General features: G+C 51.3%; 2 protein-coding genes across 2 annotated transcripts; both read right to left on the minus strand.

Annotated features, from left to right (window-relative positions):
- Window positions 1–9,015: 9,015 nt before the first annotated feature.
- FFAR3 (free fatty acid receptor 3) lies at window positions 9,016–10,650 on the minus strand. The gene is given in 3 exon segments (XM_077773786.1): window positions 9,016–9,402; window positions 9,405–10,348; window positions 10,590–10,650. Coding segments are annotated over 2 exon segments (1,032 nt in total). The 5' UTR covers window positions 10,338–10,348; window positions 10,590–10,650; the 3' UTR covers window positions 9,016–9,303.
- Window positions 10,651–14,239: 3,589 nt separating this feature from the next.
- Window positions 14,240–15,142, minus strand: FFAR1 (free fatty acid receptor 1). Its single transcript, XM_077773794.1, has one exon. The coding sequence runs from the start codon at window positions 15,140–15,142 to the stop codon at window positions 14,240–14,242; it is 903 nt and encodes a 300-aa protein (XP_077629920.1).
- Between the last annotated feature and the right edge of the window lie 3,170 nt (window positions 15,143–18,312).

An 18,312-nucleotide genomic window follows, 5' to 3' on the forward strand; every position in this document is an offset into this window, starting at 1 on the left:
TTTCACCACTCGTTCCTGGTATCTGAGCCCTCCTCGGCCTCCACAGCTGCAGAGGCCACAAACTGGAAGCCTGAGAGCCAGATCACAGCCCTCAGGCCTGTCTCATTTTCACCACTCACAACACTTTAACAATTCATCAACAAAAAAAATAAAAGTAAGATTTCAAAAAAAAACCCAGCAGTAACAGCTGGGTTTTCAACTGAGAATCGAAAGGTATGGCAGCCCTGAGCCCACAGCCCTTCTTGGCGACAAGACAGGACAGGAGTTCTGACGAGCTGTGCATTCCCCAGTTGGCCATAGTCCCTGCTGCTCCCCGTGGGTCTCCAGCACCCAGAGAAGAGCCAGTTGCCACCGATCACCTGTTTGCACCATGGTTTCCGCCCTTTCCTGTAACCTGCGTTGCCCGTACGACAGCAGTCACGTCTGCAGAGGGCACAGCAAAAGCAGAGACCTGCGTGGCTTTTTGAAATGTGGGAAGGTTTATTGCCGACGTTATGTACACATATAATATGAAGTGACACAGAGGTGAGGTGCCATGACTTTTTTAATCAACTATTTTTAGAGAGGCTAAATTTACATGCAATAAAAATGCAACCATTTTAAGCATATAGTTCGAGACGTTTTGACAAATGTAGACATCTCTGTAACCCCCTACCCCAATCAGATTCAAGAACACTTCCATCACTCTCAAATATCCCTCTGGCATCTTCCCATTCATCCCTTACCCTTCTCTTTGGCTCCTGGCAACCACTGATCTGCTTTCTCTCAGTACATGGTTCTGGTACCAATTCTAACCAGGGGCGGGGGTGGCTTCCCCACCTTGCAATTCAACTTAATTCTCCCTAGAGATCGCGTCACATGCCACAGGTTACAGGGCTTAGTCCTACAAGACTACCCTCNCTGTGTTTCTGACCCAGTGGCTACAGTTCAAGGTAACCATGGCCCCCACTTTGGGTTTAACGAATTTGCTAGAGCGGTTCACAGAACTCACAGACACATTTTACTTACTAGATCACCCATCAAGGCCATTACCCGGGGGCAGCCCAATGGAAGAGACACATAGAGCAAGGTACGAGATGGGGAAGGTGTGTGAAGTTCCCATGCCCTCTCCTAGCGCACCGCTCTCCCCAAATCTCCACATGTTCACCAACTGGAGGCATTCTGAGCCCCATTCATTTGAGTTTATACAGAGGCTTCGTTACATGGGCACAAATGATTAGTTGATTACATAGGCGGTTGGAGTTGATTCAACCTCCCGCCCCTCCCGCAGTCTCCAGAAGTCAGAGGTCAGGTCAGAACTGAAAGTACCAACCTTCTGATCCCTCAGTTGGTTCCTCTGGCACCCAGCCCCCACCTTTAGGTGGGGGTCCAAAAGCTACCTCTGCATAACAAAAGACGCCTTTTGGCGTCTTTCCATGGCGTCACTCTCATGGAAATTCCAAAGCTTTTAGGAACTCTGTGGCAGGAATGGGCCACTGCTGGGCAACTCCAGCCCTTGGCTGAAGACCAAATACATTTCTTATGATAAATCACAGTATCAGAGTCAGAGGCTGTATGGTCACCTGTGTCAGCAGTGTGTTACTTTTATTGCCTAGCGGTATTCCACTGCATGGCTGCATCACAGTTTTTACATCCATTCTCTTTTTTTAAAAAAGTTTTTTTAAATGTTTATTTTTTGAGAGAGAGAGAGAGAGACAGCATGAGCAGGGGAGGGGCAGAGAGAGACGGAGGCACAGAATTGGAAGCAGGCTTCAGGCTCTGAGCTGTCAGCACAGACCCAGATGTGGGGCTTGAACCCACAAACTGCAAGATCATGATCTGAGCTGAAGTTGGGCACTTAACCAACTGAGTCACTCAGGCACCCCACATCCATTCTCTCTCTCTCTCTCTCTTTTTTTAAATGTTTTATTTATTTCTAGGAGAGAGAGAGACACACAGCATGAGCAGAGGAGGGTCAGAGAGAGAGGGAGTCACAGACTGAAACAGGCTCCAGGCTCCGAGCTGGCAGTCAGCACAGAGCCCGATGCGGGGCTCGAACCCACGAACCGCGAGATCATGACCTAAGCGAAAGTCGGACGCTTAACCGACTAAGCCACCCAGGCGCCCCCACATCCATTCTCTTTTGATGGTCACCTGCACCATTTCCCATTTGGAGCTATCATGATCAAAGCTGCTATGAATATTTCTGTACAGTCTGTGTGCATGGGGTGGCTCTCATCCTCCTGAGAGCAACTAGGAAGACATCGCTGGGTTGTGAGATCAGAAGTGATGCCTCCAATGCTCTTGTGTGTCTCTCTTGTCTCAGAGCCCGGCCGGACGCCTCACCAGACTGACTGGGGTCCGGTGGGCATGCAACAGCAGCAGCAAGCGCTGCCACTACCCCCTCCCAGGGCCCAAGCTTGTTTGTTCAGTTTACTTTGCAGTGAACTTTCCTGTTTATATCTTTTCCAGCTGACCTTTTGATTCACAGCATATAATTTGATTGTTTCCGAAGGACAAGCAAACAAGGAGTTATTTTGAAGGAGGTTTCTAGGGTGTTGGAAAGAGGAGGTTTGTGCTCCAACCACCGAGAAGCACTAGGAAACAATCACTAGAAGGAGGGAGGGCAGGGACAAGGCAAGCAGCAAGTCCTTAATTGTGTGCACAAGTTGTTAAGTGGTGAATTAGACATCCAGGGACACATCTCCTTGTCTTCGTGTAGCCGTTATGTGTGTTACAGTGACTCCACATGCAGGAAGACTGGGAGGCTCTCCTGTTCCTGAAAACACCGAGCAAGGCCAAGCGTCCTTCCACAGGACATCACTCATGATCCCCATCCCCATTCATTCAACACTCTCTTGTTTCCAAGGCAATCTATGTCCCATAATAAACATGGGAAATGTTTTTAGTTAGTTATTTATATTTATAAAATTTATTGTCAAGTTAGCTAACATACAGTGTATACAGTGTGTTCTTGGCCTCAGGAGTAGATTCCCATGATTCATCGCTTACATACAACACCCAGTGCTCATCCCGACAAGTACCCTCCTCAAAGCCCATCACCCACTTTCCCCTCTCCCCCAACCCCCATCCACCCTGTTTCTTCTCCATATTTAAGAGTCTCTTATGGTCTGCCTCCCTCTCTGGTTGAAACTAATTTTTCCCCTTCGCTTCCTCCATGGTCTTCTGTTAAGTTTCTCAAATTCCACATGAGTGAACACATATGATATGTCTTTCTCTGACTAACTTATTTCACTTGGCATAATGCCCTCCAGTTCCATCCACATTGCTGCAAATGACAAGATTTCATTCTTTCTCATTGCCAAGTAGTATCCATTGTATATATAACCACATCTTTTTTTATCCATTCACCAGTTGATGGACATTTGGGCTCTTCCCATAATTTGGCTATTGTTGAAAGTGCTGTTATAAACATTGGCGTATATGTGCCCCTATGCATCAGCACTCCTGTATCTTTGGATAAATTCCTAGCAGTGCTATTGCTGGGTCATAGGGTAGTTCTATTTTTAATTTTTTGAGAAACTTCCATACTGTTCTCCAGAATGGCTGCACCAGTTTGCATTCCCACCAACAGCGCAAGAGGGTTCCCCTTTCTCCACATCCTTGCCAACATCTGTTGTTTTCTGAGTTGTTAATTTTAGCCATTCTGACAAGTGAGAGGTGGTAACTCATTTTAGTTTTGATTTGTAGTTCCCTGACGATGAGCGATGCTGAGCACCTTCTCATGTGTCTGTTAGCCATCTGGATGTCTTCTTTGGAAAAGTGTCTGTTCATGTCATTTGTCCATTTCTTCACTGGATTAATTGTTTTTTTGGTGTCGAGTTTGATAAGTTCTTTATAGATTTTGGAGACTAGCCTTTTATTTAATATGTCATTTTCAAATATCTTCTCCCATTCTGTCAGTTGCCATTTAGTTTTGTTGATTGCTTCCTTTGCTGTGCAGAAGGTTTTGATCTTGATGAGGTCCCGATAGTTCATTTTTGCTTTTGCTTCCCTTGCCTGCGGAGATGTGTCGAGCAAGAAATTGCGCGGCTGAGGTCAAAGAGGTTGTTGCCTGTTTTCTCCTCTAGGGTTTTGATGGTTTCCCGTCTCACATTTAGTCCTTTCATCCAAGCATGGGAATTTTTATCAATAAAAGGAGGGGAGGCTACAGCCCCGACCATCAGTCAGATGATTCTCAACCTCAAAAAGGGTCCCATCCCACAGGTTTGTTTTTTGTTTTATAATGTTGTGTCCGTGCGGCCCCAGCCAGTCAGCTCTCAAGAGACTTCGAATGAGGGGAATCCCAACATCTTGGTGCCAGAGCTACTGACTGGAGAAATCTCCCTTGAGTCCAGCTGTAAGACAGTGTTTGTAAGACAAACACTAGGATTTCATAACTCCTCCAAAGCAAATAGAATTTAGAGATTCCACGATCATAAAATAATTTAGAAGAGAAGATGTCATCAAGTGGATTCTAGTAGGATATAGGATGCTTAGACTGAGGCATGACAGTTAAGATGCATTTGGCTGCAAGTTAGCGACTATCTAGCTAATGGTGAGTCCATACAGGAATGTTTATTAACAGTGAGTGTGGAGGTAGGGGTCCCAATTCAGCAAGGCCTTTTTTTCCTTCTCCTCCACCACCTTAAGCTTGTTAGCGTTCTTCCTCAAGTTTGTGGCCTTATGGCCCCCAAATGGCTGCTGCAATTCCAAGTACCACATCCTCACATAAACGTTTCCAAACCAGGAAGTGAGAGGGCCGCTCCTCACACATCTATCTCTTTCAGTATGGAGGAAAGTCTTTCCCAGAGACCCTCCCCTCCCCCAGCAGACCTCTTAACTGGCTAAAATTGGGTCATTGTGTGTTCTTCCTGAGAGCTAGAATTTTGTTGGCTAGAATTGGGTCATTGTGAGTTCTGCCTGAGAGCAGTCACCAATAAATGGGAACAAGATTGTTGTGGTCAGTGCCAGTTACAAATTGACCCTGGGCCTGGGGGATCTGCAACAGGGGATGACTGATTTGGTTGTCTAAATTCAGTGAAGTGAGTCAAATTCAGTTAAAATCACCTCCCTTCTGAAAATACCCTACTCTGTCTTCTGCAATATTTCCTCTCCCCTTCACTCCACACTTCCATGGGGGGTGGATTCTGTGCACCATTCCACTACCATTAGGTTTCTCAGACTTCGTTTCTTCTATCCCATTCTTTTTCTGGAATGTGATCTCAGCATCCTCTTCCCAGATCATAGGCTGCCATCTTGGTGACTTGATCTCCCTCTATCTGGATGGTTTTTCAGAACTGGCCTTAAAAGGAACTCAGCAGACTTGGCAGAGTTTTCAGGGCCACAAATGCCTTGGGGTCTTGGGGTCTTTTTTTTTTTTTTTTTTTTTTTTTTTTTTTTTATTAGAGAGGTTATGTCAGAGAGAGGAAGGTAAAGAGTTGAGCACTTTCTCACACTATTTCACTTCACTTGTTTCCTCCATTGCAAACTCTGTGTCCCACTTCTAATTCTCCTCTCCCAAGAATCTACAGCCTGACCTCTTCCACATTCTTTCTACCTTTATTGCCACTCTGCTTCCTGCTTTTGGAGGATTGTCACAACCAATTTTGCAGAATCTCCGGCTTCTTGCTCACCCCCATCTATTCCTCCCTCTCAACCCAAACCTGGCCTCCCCTTTGCCTCCCCTCCCAGCATCTACATGAAGCAGATTTACCTCTCCTGCTTTGTGTTACAGCTGTGTGTTCAAAGGCATCAAGCCAGGAAAAGGCATCAAGTCAGCCTGCTTCATGTGTACCCAGCTTCCTCTCTGCTTCCTGCCTGCCCTCTGCCCTCCTCTGACGGGCACTGGTTTATAAATAGTTTGAACTTGTTGTGGTACAAGCCTGCAGCAGATGAACGGCTCGCTGCTTTCCGCCAGGCTGTATTGAATTGTCTCTGCCAGTTTCTCAATGATTTGATGAGTAGGTTTCTGGCCACACTTGGAGATTTAAAACTTCTGGCTTCCTCTCTGTTCCCTATAAGCTGAGCCTTGACCTATGGCCCAGGGAACCTGTAGCAGGGATAAGTCAAGTCTACCCTTCCTCCCATCCTTCTGGGTTGTGCTGCCCCCCTGCTGAAGGGGGAAGCCTTCTTTCTGGAAGGGAGAATCTCCTCCTCCATCCTGGCCATCAACGAGTTCCTTTTGTAAACCTTTAAAAACATATTTTTTAAAGTTTATTTATTTATTTTGAGAGAGAGAAGGAGAACACAAGCAGGGGAGGGACAGAGAGAGAGGGAGAGAGAGAATCCCAAGCAGGTTCCACACTGTTAGACAGAGCCCAATGCAGGACTTGAGCTCACAAACCGTAAGATCATGACCTGAGTTGAAATCAAGAGTCAGACCCTTAACCAACTGAGCCACCAGGTGCTCTTAAAAACTTGTTTTGTTAACTAACCAAGTTATATTGCTGAGAAACCTTATTCTTTAAAATCACAGGCTACCAGAAACTTGGCTGTTTGAAATCCTATCAGTAAGAATGGAACATCCCTCTGCTGCTAAGAGGGTCTGAGCAGCAAAAGCAACCTAGCTTTTCAACCCGAGCACTTCAGACAAAGAGTTTTCAGACAAAAATCCTACCTTTATCGTTTCTTCGTATTTTCCAATACGAAGAACAGGACCTTGAGTGCACTTCTCAGCCCGGGCCTAAAATTGACCTGTTTGCATACAGGCCTGCTTAGTTTGGAGCCTGGCAAGCACTGCTTCACTGAAACTTCACCCAAACATTCTCCTTGCCCCAAATCCTATGCTAGCACTGCCTCTTCTCTTGTGAGATACCCATGCTTCCCTTGGGATGGGGTCTCCTTTGGTCCAGAGGATAATAAACTTCACTTTGGGGGGGCTGCAGTTGTGTGAGACAGGCTCTCTCTCTGTGCAATGACTTCTCTAGCTCATGCATTCTCAGCAGGGCTAGCCAACATTGCCCCTCAGAGAGGAAGAGATTAGTTCCAAGGAAGCAATGGCTTGTGGCCTTCCAAAGGGCGGTATGCATGAATAGGTGTATAGTATGTCTGTTGTATTAAAGTTTCACAGGCAGGGAAGAGGAAGGTGTCGTGTTGGAAAAAATATCCAGAAAGGCTCCTTGAGAGGACAAAGACAAAAAGAGGTTTGAGAAACAGTCTGTTGCTAAATATTGAGGAGCTTTTGTGTCCATTGTGAGTCAGGTACCCAATCACTGACTCTCTTTTGCAGCGTTCTTCTGACCACGGTCTTGGGAGGTCCAAGCTGGCTTGATATCTCCCGGCATCCCCAGAATGTCCACGTCCCCCTTGAGTTTGCTTTGCCAACTGGTGAGAGGGCACAATGCTCATCACTCAACACGTGCCCCACGCCACCGGTCTGCCAGTCTCGTTTCTCTGCTTCAGATGGGCACAGGGCAGCAGTCCCAGGATACACCTTCCATTCTTCCCTGAGCAGCCCTTTCCCTTGGCTTCCACAAAATCTGGAAAGCACTACCACAGTCCCCTCGCCACCGCCCAGACAATGGCCCCAGCGTCTGATGACTTTTCACTCTCCCTACCCCTAGCCTTTTGCTCATACAGACTGGGGAGGGGTAGTGCTGGGTGATGGTTGGAAGCAGCAAAGTCCTCTAAGCTGCCTCTTATTCATGATAAACCCTGGGAGAAGGGTCAGGCCCCTGGTCTTCATGGCTCTTTCTAGAAGGTGGGGTTTCCAACTTCTTTTTGTCCCCTGTTGGGTTCTTGTTACCAATTTTGGAGTCACAGAACTCCATGTCACCCTTGTTCTCTTTCTGAACCATGTAGATTCATGTTTATGTTAATTTCTTAGCTGCCGCCAGGGACTGAGTGCCTTGGGACAGAAGATGAGTCACAGGTCAGAGAGATAGCTCAGGCCTTCGTCTCTACACCAAGATGATGGCTCTCTCCTTCCACCTGAAACCCAGTTTCCCAGCCACAGCCACCCCTCATTCTCCAGTGACCTTAACCCCAGCAAGAAAGCAAATTCTAAAGGCGCTAGTATTAAAAGCCCTTGCCATTCTCAGCCCAGCCACCTGCACAGGGTGGGTTCACGACAACTATTTTTGAACTAAGGCCAAGAGAGTGCAAACACACCCCCACATCTCTCTGGCCACCTTGCTGGGAGAGGAGGCTTGAACCGACTCTTTCTCATGCACCACCCCTTTGGGAGAAAGGCAAACTTACTACCTGGTCACATCTCGCTAAAAATAGCGAAGAGTATACATCTGTCTTTGAAGTCAACTGTGCTGGCTAACTTATTTTTTCAAGTGGGTTTCAAATAAAGAATAAGGGAAGAAGACGTAGCAACGCAGAGAGCTGAGCTGCTTTGCATGTAGTTCCAGTTTTCCTCGTGTCCTGTTTACATTTGTCCAGGCCAGACTGGCTCGCTAGCTCTGGAAGCCCGACTGGGCTGGCCCCCTGCAGATGATGCCGATGATACTCAGCTGGAGTCAGAGGAGCAGAGGGAGTGAGAGGCACCGGACTTGGAGTCTGCTAATTCCAGCCTCCAGCCCTGCTTCAATCACTTACTGGCTATAGGATCTCAGGTAGGAGGCTTCACCTGCCTGGGTCCATTCCCTTATCTGTAAAGTGAGTTATTCTCACTTACTTATTTAATAACAGTACCTGCCACAGGGTTCTTGAGAGGATCGAAGAAGATAATGGGTCAGGCCAAGTCCTTCCCCTCCTCCAACCCAGATCTTCACCCGGCATCTAGGCATCCTGTTGTTTAGCCCTTTCCCTCCGGAGTCTAGGTGCTTTATCCTTCCATCCACCAATCCCACCTGACACAGATACATCATAAGAAAAAAAAGAAAACAGAACAAGGAAAGACTATTCTCTTTTGCTTGCTACCAAATTTATTGGTAATTTTTCTACCATCATTTTTCATGAATGTCCCTAAAAGTGTGAATTTATCAAACAATGGAAACTTTCTGGAAAAGTTCACGTGAGAGCAGGATGCTCCCTCAAGCCTGGGGTCCTGTGTCCCCACTCTCGACCTGCCTGGTAGGAGCAGCTCTGAAGGGTGGCTTCTTCCGCCGCCTGGCAGCTCTCTCAGGCCCTCATCACTGCTGTTGACTCCTCCCTTACCTTAAAGAAAGCCCAGGAGCTGGCCCGGAGCTCCAGTTTCTCTGGTGCCCACCCTCCTCCTATTTCCCAGGGCTGAATCCACAGCGGGGAGTGGGGGCGGGGGATGGGAAGCGAAGGCAGTTGGGTGATATTGAGAGCCGGGCTTGGGTGAGCCCATCCTTGTGCTCAGTCCCGCCAGTCCCCAGCCCCCTGCTCCCCAGTCCTGCCCGACGTGAGCTACGGGAGCCCTCCGCTCCGGGCCACTGGACAGCCCGCTCCAAGCCCTCCAGGAGTCTCCCTCCTGTCCTCTACGTTGGACAGCTCCCCCGGCTGCCCCCCTCCTCATTCTTCTCCTTCAGTTGCACACTGTCTTCTTGCCTCCAAGGGCTCCAGGCCCCTGTCAGCCTCCGCAGCAGCCCCTGAAAGTCAGCCTGAAATCCAGAGGATGAAAAGTAGTAGACAAGCGGATCCACGCAGGAGTTCAAGGTGCTGAGGAGCAGTACGTAGTTTCTCCACGCTGGGCTCTCACCCTGGATGTAGCCCACGATGTGGGACACGTTGTAGGGCCCAAAGCAGACAAGGAAGTTGAGCAAAGTGGCTGCCACCAGCCCAACCACCCTCCTCCGCCGCCGGTGGTTGGTGCCTTTGCTGAGCACCCACACCAGGTGGCTGTAGCAGTAGATGGTGATGAGCAGGGGCACCCCAAAAAGGACCACAGCCATCTCCAGCCGGACGGGCAGGAGAATAGCCAGCTGGTCCTTCTGGAATTCCAGGTAGCAGGTGCCGTTGTTCTTGGCCTTCCCGGAGAATTCCATCACATAGACCACACTGCAGTGAGCGGCAGCCAGGAGCCAGCAGGCCCCACTGACCAGGCCAGCCTGTCCAGGCCTTGGGCGGGCCTTGTACCACAGCGGGTAGGCCACGCTCAGGAAGCGCTCGATGCTTACAGCCGCCAGGAAGAGGGAAGTGAGATAGAGGGTGGTGAAGAAGATGGATCCGGAGAGGGGGCAGAAGATGAAGGGCAGGGGCCAGCGCATGCCATTGGCCGCCTCCACCATGCGGAAGGGCAGGAAGAGCAGCAGAAGCAAGTCCGAGAGCGTCAGGTTGAGCAAGAGCACGTCCACGGCCACCGGACGGCGCCGCAGCTTGCCCACGAAGATCACCAAGGCCGCCAGGTTGAGGGGGAGCCCCACGAGAAAGGTGAAGAGGTACACGGAGAAGGAGAGCCAGTGATTGCCGGAGGAGAAGGACCGGTCCGGACTGGTGTCCATGGTGATGACCACTGGGGAAAGAGACAGATGGAAGTGGCAGTCTGGGTGGGGACCTTCCTGCACCAGGCCGATAGCATCTTGACCATTGGCAGGGAACACTGTCACCACCCCAGCTCCCTCGTGTTCCCCTGATGCTTTCTGCAGCAGGGTCAGCCTGCCTGTCTTCCTGGTCACGCCCTGTTGCCTGTCCCTTTCCCCGGAAAAGCAAGCACCGAGACTCCCCCTCCAAGCCCCCCAGAGCCCCATGCTCACCTGCTTATTTGAGAACCCAACTGCTTTTCCCTCAGCACCTCGCCGGCTCCTCTAGATCAAGTATAGTTAGCTATTTATCTGGCAGAACTGATAAAGACGGATGACATCATTTGCCGTTGAGCAACCGCACAAAAGATGCCTTTTGCTCCATCACCAGCCCTGCGCCAGTATGCAAAATGAGGAGCAAATTCCACCCCTGCGTGCCTCGCTCTCCGGCTGCCTCGGAGGGGATGCTCTAGCCAGCCCCGAGCCGACCTCATCTTCCCCTCCCTGAGCCTTCGCTTGAATTTTATCTGCTTCTCTGGAATGGCAGTCATCCAACTGCCTTGTAAGGGCAGGAGGCACAACACAGGGATGGAGAGCCTGGACTCTGGGGCGAGAAGCCTGGGTGCGATGCCGGCTCTGTCACTAACTCTGTGGTTTGGGGCAAGTGGCCTAAACTCTCGATCTCTGCTTTCCCATCTGCAAAGCAGGGGTAATCATAGTACCAACTTCATAGGGTTTTGTTAGATTCAAGCGTTACTACTACCTGTCAAGTGCTGAGAAGGGAAGCTGGCATGTTATGGTTAAGTACTAACAGATGTTAGCTGCCTTCGTCCCAGACATTGGTGTGGGCTTGTTTCCGAGGTGATGGGAATAACAATAATACTAATAATGATAATGATGATTTAGGGGCACATAATCCGTAGCAGACACGCTGCTTCTGAGAGCATCGCCATCCTGCCTTCGTGCCTCACAGTGGGGAAGTGACTCACTACAGGCGACATAACCTTGTTAAGCATCACCACCAGGGTTCAAACTCAAGTTCTGTCCAGCTTCCGAGACTATTTCTTTATGTATTCATTCAAATATGAGATACCATTCTATACCCATTGGAATGGCTATAAGCAAAAAATTAGATAATATCAGGTGGTGGGGAGGATGTGGAGGAATGAGAATCCCCCTCATACTTTTTGCTGGTAAAAATATAAAATTGTAGAGTGCCTTTGAGAAGCAGTTTCTACTAATAGGTATCTATGTAAGCAATGTTCATAATAGCCTTATGTGTAATGGCACCAAAGTGGCCCCTGGTGGTCCATCAGCTGGTGAATGGATCCACCATGTGGCATATCCACAACGGAATACTCTTTGGTAATAAGAAGGAATGAAACGCCCAGAATATGGATAGCAGCACATGGATGAACCTCAGAAACATTATGCTAAGGGAAAGAAGCCCTACATAAAAGACCATATATTGTATGTTTCCATTTCTACGAATTGTCCAAGATGGCGACTTTACAGAGATAGACAGTAGATTACTGGCCACCTTGGGACTTAGGGGGAAATGGAGTCAACCATAAATGAGCAGGAGGGGGTCTTACGGGGGTGATGACGATGTTCTCACCTGGATTATATTGACGGTTGCACGCCTTAGTGCACTAAAAACCGTTGACCTCTGTACACTTAAAATGGGTGAATTTTGTGATATGTAAATTTTATCTCAAATATGTTGTTAAAAATGGTGAGCAAAACAAAGATTTTGCTGTCGTGGGTCTGGTGGTAGGGAGGTCTAGGGGGATTGAGTGGTAGGAGGGTAGAACAGACTCAGTAACACAGAGGCAGAGAACCACGGAGGAGGCACTTCAGACAAACAGACAGGCAGGTGCACAGGCTAATCTGCTGCCGGAACCTCTAGAGGGTTTAGGGCTGAAGGGGTGCAGGTCACAAGGGTGCTGGGGGTGGATCATGTGGGGCGTCACGGACCCTGGGGAGGGACGAAATTTCACCGCTAAATGGAGGAGGCGCAATTCCCCACAACAGGTGGCCCGGCACCAGCAGGTGCTCCAGAGCAGTCGGGGGAGAGAGCTCCCTGGCTCTATGGGAGGGGCAGTGAGGCCACTTGGGCTGGGGAATTCGGGCTTTTACTGAAACTCTGCTGTCACCGCTGTGCGGGGAATAAACTTGTTTCTTGCTTCTGAGGAACCTCAGGCAATTTATGTAACTTCTCTGGTCTGTTTCCATCTAAAACAGATAATGAAATTTTCTTTGGAAGGCTATTGTGAGCCTTCGTTCATTCACTCAGCAAACACTTCCTGAGAGCCTGCTACTGTGTGCCAAGCTCTCTTCTAAGGTGCTGGGGGTAGATCGGCAAATAACATTCCTTGCCCTTATAGACACTGAAGCACAGAAAGAGGTGGCTTGTATAAACCAGCCTGTGCACGCCAGGCATGTAGCTACCCGTTTTGTGCTCCTGTATGCTCGTGGCCTGACCGTCCTTAGAGGAACGAGTCTGCTTCCTGCATCTTGCCTCATCAGAGCGGGTGCCCGGCCGTTTGTCTCTTCCATGGCCACGTGCCTCTCCTTGCTCTAGCGGGTTCAGGGTGCCACCATTTGCCGTTGCAAAGTAGACCACAAGGACAGGCGTTAACACTGATATCGCAAGTTTTTTCCTATGCCCCCTGACCCCTGGGGGTCCTGCCTTGAAGGATCGCATCACGCCTCCTCCGCTTCCTTGCTCTAGAGCCTCAGGAAAATTTCTTTGTCCTGCAAAATGAAGATGATAATAATACTTGGCTCCAGGACCATAGCTAACTTAAGTAGCACCTTTGTACAAATTAGGAAAAGGCACCCCACTCCAGGAGGCAGCACCCTTAGAATTAGAATAACATGCCCCTTCCTCTGGGTGGAAGTAGCCCCATGCCAGGTACATGGATTGGGGAGCACAGCACAAGTTAGAATTTAGTCAATGTTTGCCCGTCTGCCTGGCACTCTAGTGCAGTGAACAGCCTGCCCATCTGTACAGCAGCTGCATGGCCAAATCAAACGATTGTGTGAGTATGAAATGGGACAACACTTGTAAGGCACTTGGCGTGGTGACTGTCCCGTATTAGAGACTCTGTGTCTGGAGTGGCTAGTATTTTCTCTCCCTGCTGAAGCGTCTTTTCCTACCAACTTCCCATTCACAGTTCCAATGCTGCCCTCTTGTGAATTCCAAAGGGTATATCAGGATCAGTATCTTGCCTCCTGCCTCTTCTTTTTTTTTTTTTTTTTAAATTTTTTTTTTAATTTATTTCTAGGAGAGAGAAAGAGAGACAGCGTGAGCAGGGGAGGGTCAGAGAGAGAGGGAGTCACAGACTGAAACAGGCTCCAGGCTCTGAGCTGGCAGTCAGCACAGAGCCCGACGCGGGGCTCGAACCCACGAACCGCGAGATCATGACCTAAGCGAAAGTCGGACGCTTAACCGACTAAGCCACCCAGGCGCCCCGTCCTGCCTCTTCTCTTATTCAGAAATTAAAATATCCTTTCCTAGGGAACGTTTTGGGAGTAACGTCCCCCCGAGCGTGTCATCAGTGTGTCATTTCCTCCAGACTGGAAGAGGACCTCTATAGCAGGGGCAAGTGGGGCGCGAGGAGAGGAGGGACAGGCAGAGGTGGGGCGTCCTGCTGATGCATGCGGAGGCAAGCTTACCTTCCTCCTGTGACCTAGCCCCCGGCCTCCGTTCTTCCCTCCGACTGGGATGCTGTCTTCGGCCAGGCTCAGTTCTTCCCATGAGGGGCTCCGAGGGCGCTCGCGGGCAAGGCCGCCCTGCAGTTCCTTCGGAGCAGTCCCCGTCAGGGGCCCGGAGAAGCAGCCAGCCTTCCCTGCTCCATGCCCCTTCTCTCCAGCAGTGGCTACTGCTTCTGGGATGTCCCTCCCTTCGTTCTTGCCACACTTGTCACCCGGCCAGTACCCCCTCCCAAGTAGCCGGTCACCAACGGGTTGAGCACCACGCTCCAAGCCCCTGTGATGAGCCCCAGTTTCCGCCAACAGCCCCCCATGTCGGGGTGCAGGAAGCCAGCCACATTGGAGGCGTTGTAAGGGCCTAAGCAGAGCAGCAGCGTGAGCAGAGCCCCGCCGGCCACCCAGGCTGCCCTTAGCTTCCGTCTGTGGCTCAGGCCCGACCGGGCCAGTGCCCGGAGGCAGCCCACGTAGCAGAAGGCTGTAATGGTCAGGGGGAGGAAGAAGAGCAGGAGAGAAAAGCCGAGGCGAGCAGGGCCCGCTGAGGCCGGGTCCCAGGCCTCCAGGCAGACTGGAGAGCCGTTGACTGGTGTGTTGATGCCCAGGGAGTTGTTGGTATTGTCCATCCAGCCTCCTGGAGCCTCCAACCCAAAGACCACCCCCAGGTAACAGAGGACAAGGGCCCATATGGCCGCACACACAGCCCAGGAGTACCGCGGCCTCCGGGCAGCTTGGTAGCCCAAGGGGAAGGCAGCCCCCAGGTAGCGGCCGACGCTCAGGGCAGCCAGGAAGCCCCCGCTGGCATAGAGTGGAGCAAAGTGGGCCAGGGCAAAGGCCGGACAGAGCGGGGCCGGCAGAGGCCAAGCGCCCAAGGCCAGGGCCTCCACCGCCTTCAGGGGCAGAGAGGCTGCCAGCAGGAGGTCAGAGCAGCCCAGGTGGAGGGCATAGACGAGGCTGGGGGTGAGGCGGAGGCGGGCATGGGACACGGCGCCCCCAATGGCCAGGATGTTGAGTGGGAAGCCCAGCGCAAAGGCGGCCACGTAGAGGCCGAAGGAGAGCTGCGGAGGCAGGTCCATGGGGCCGGGGCTGGCCTCCACGCTCCTGGCCTCCACGGGCTCCCCACCTCGGCTAGGCCGGTGCAGGGGTGGGGGGATCGGGGGCTCCGGGGATCACACTGCTCAGGGCACTAGAAGCCGTCCTGTGAGATATCAGCTGTCTCAGCGAGGGAGGCCCACAGAGCGAGGCGGCTCCAGCCAGCGGGCGAGCCTGGAGGAGGAGAAGCGACGACCGCTAGCCCTCAGCCCTGCGCTTTCTTCCCACCGTATCGTCTCTTAAAACGCAACGGATGCGTGCAGGTCCCATTAGAGGGAAGGCCTCCTGATTTCTGAGACTGGGGAGAGAAAGGGTAGAAAATTAGAACAGAATTGAGTCCCACCGTGTGTGTGTGTGTGTGTGTGTGTGTGTGTGTGTGTGTGTGTTTCCCAGGACTAAGTCTCCTGAGTCCTCTGTCCTTCCCCAGGTCTCTGGGAAGAGAAGCAGCCGCCCCCCACCCCCACCCCGGGATTGGGGAGAGCCTGCCCCGCACACAGTGGAGGGGGTATGTTAGGATTTGGGTAAGGTGGCGGCTGTGGTAAAGGGCAGACGAGGAGGGGCACCAGGGCAGAGCCAAGGGTAAGTTGGGGCCCTTCGGTGCCACAGAGAATGACCTTAGCCAACCTCAGGGAGCATCCTAAGCAGGTAAACTGGGGGGTCTGGGGAATAATCGCTGTGGGGAGAAGAGCCACAGAAAGAGGGACTCACCTCTTGGCGCTGCCAGATGTCTCTGAGGCTCAGGAGTCCCCCTCGATGGCCTGAGGGAGGGTGTCCAGGATGGGCAGTGAGCTGGAAGGGAGAGGAGGGCGGGGTGGCAGAGCCATTAGCCTGAGGCACCAGCAGCCTGGCTGAGCAGCTAATGGGGCATCTCAAGCAGGAGCTGAGGCCAGGAGGTGAGGGTCCAAACAGCTGATGCAGACACAGGAAGGGGACAAGAGTGAGGGTTTTTTCTAGGTGGCGTGAGGAGTGTGTAACTCATCTCTTAAAGAAGCAGCGTTGTTGGGGCACAGCCAGACCACAGCTTGATCCTACCGCAGCCCAGCCTCTCACACCTGCTCTGGGCGCCATCATCTTTCTTCCTGGGTGAACCCATTGGTGGGCCCCAGCCTTTTGGGCCCACTCATAGATAACAAACTTTGGTGGCCCACACTGTGTCCATTTGGTGACTGATATGTGGGAAAATGAAGTCATCACTTCAAGGTGCTTCCTCTGCCCTCCCTGGACCCACACAGGCTGTGGGCATGTTTTGGGAACAGAGGGCTTCTCTGTTTTCCCTCTCCTCTCCCTTCTGGCTTGATGACAATAGTTTCTGACCCTTCCTTCTGACGTAGGCAGGAGCGGGGAGGAGGACAGACAAGGGTGAGTCTCATCGGTGGTGCTGGAGTGCTGGGCTGCAGTCCCCACACTGCCTCTCTCTGGGGCACTGGGAGGGACAGGGGCGGCGCTCAGTAAGGCAAGGATGGCTCGAGCCTCCCACTGGCCGCATGGCTTTCTTCTCAGCCTCTGAGAATTTGGCCTCTTTCCGTGTTGGGGTCACCTTGCCCTTCTAGGAAGACTTCTGAAATGAGATTTAAAACGGCCCCTCACTGTTTCTGTGATTTTGTCTTTTGGTCTCTGACTATGCCTGTGTCTCTCTGTCTGTCTGTCTCTGCCTCAAATGAACAACACAGCCTCTCTCTGGACTTCAGTGTTTTGGGGAGAACGTGTTGGTCACCAAGCTATCGTGTCTTCCCGAATTCCAGGTCACCCAGAGCAAGCTTCTCTAGTGGCTTCCCGAAAGTGCTTCTCCACAGGCTGCAGGTGGGGCAGTGTGGGGTTCTCTGCATATCAGCAGTCATCTCCAAAGAAATGGTTGAATCCCCTTTTTGAATTTCAGGCACTAAGGCCTCCCATCCACGTCCTACATATGTGGTCCAGCCCCTCCCTTGGGATGTAGGAGAACTTGCCACCTGTTGTTTAGTATTTTGTCTTTGGGAAGCTGACAGAACCAAGGAAAAGTTAGAAGGAGGGCCATTTCCCCTCCTGTGACACGCCTCTGGAGAGGAGGAAGGCAGGGTGTGAAGGGAGACGTGGGAGCTTCACGATTTCTGCTTCAGCCCTGCCCACCTGGCGGCTCTGGTCTCTGCCCCGTGTCGCCTCCACAGAGGGCTTCCCTTGGACCGTCTCCACACACCCCACCCCCTAGGCTCTCTGTTTTCATCTCTTGTTAATCCTAGCACTCATGACCTGCGACATCAGATTCGCTAGCCCTTCTGCTAACTCATCTGTCCGTGAGGGCAAAGATTTCTGTCTGCTTTGTCCACTGCGTGTCGCATATGTAGTAGGGGCTCAGGAACTGAATGAGTGGCCAGTTGTCTGGGCCCTGGGAAGACAGTGAGGGCTGGGGCTGGGTGGAGGGCCGCCTGGATTCTGGAGTCCTGGCTTCAGAGCTTCCTGACCTGCGGTGCACACCTCAGCACTGCCTGGTGACGGCCGCATCTCTCAGTCAATTGGCCATGAAGTAGGTTTCTGTCAGCAGCAGGGCTTGGATGGGATGAGAAGTCACCCGCTGGTTGCCAGGGAGCATGTACCAGCCCTTCTCAGGCTCAGAGCCACCTTCAGTCCTTTGAGGGGACCCTGACCTAAAACCTTTTGGGCACCGCAGACTCGCGATCCCCAAGATTAGGGTGATGTCGTATCTTTTTTGTACCCCAACAACTGATCTGTGCTGGATGCATTGACGGGTGCTCAGTAAATGTTTGCTGAATAAATGGTTGAATGATACTGGACCTCATTCTTGATACAGAAACCCCAAACCGTGACCTTTTCACTTACATAGTTCTGGCAGTCTCTCCTTTCTCCAGAAATGCTAACAGTGCTCACACGAAATCACACTGGGGACAAAGTGAGTTGATGGGGACATCAGTGCCTCATTGTGCCGTCATTCTAAGGATGACCAGAACATCACCTTTCTCAGTGGCGCATGGGTGGCTCAGTCAGTTAAGCGTCTGACTCTTGATTTCCCCTCTGGTCATGATCTCAAGGTCGCGAAGTTGATCCTGCTTGAGATTCTCTCTCTCACTCTCTGTCTGCCCCTCCCCACTCGCACTTACAAATTTCTCTCTCTCTCAAAATAAATAAACATTAAAAAAAATCTTCTCAGAGAATATTCTTT

Source organism: Crocuta crocuta, unplaced genomic scaffold (genome assembly GCF_008692635.1).
Source record: "Crocuta crocuta isolate KB4526 unplaced genomic scaffold, BGI_CrCroc_1.0 scaffold267, whole genome shotgun sequence".
In the NCBI taxonomy this organism is placed as follows: Eukaryota; Metazoa; Chordata; class Mammalia; order Carnivora; family Hyaenidae; genus Crocuta; species Crocuta crocuta.

Coding starts and splice junctions, on each gene's coding strand:
- FFAR1 (XM_077773794.1), bottom strand. CDS start 15,142: ATGGACCTGCCTCCGCAGCTCTCCTTCGGCCTCTACGTGGCCGCCTTT.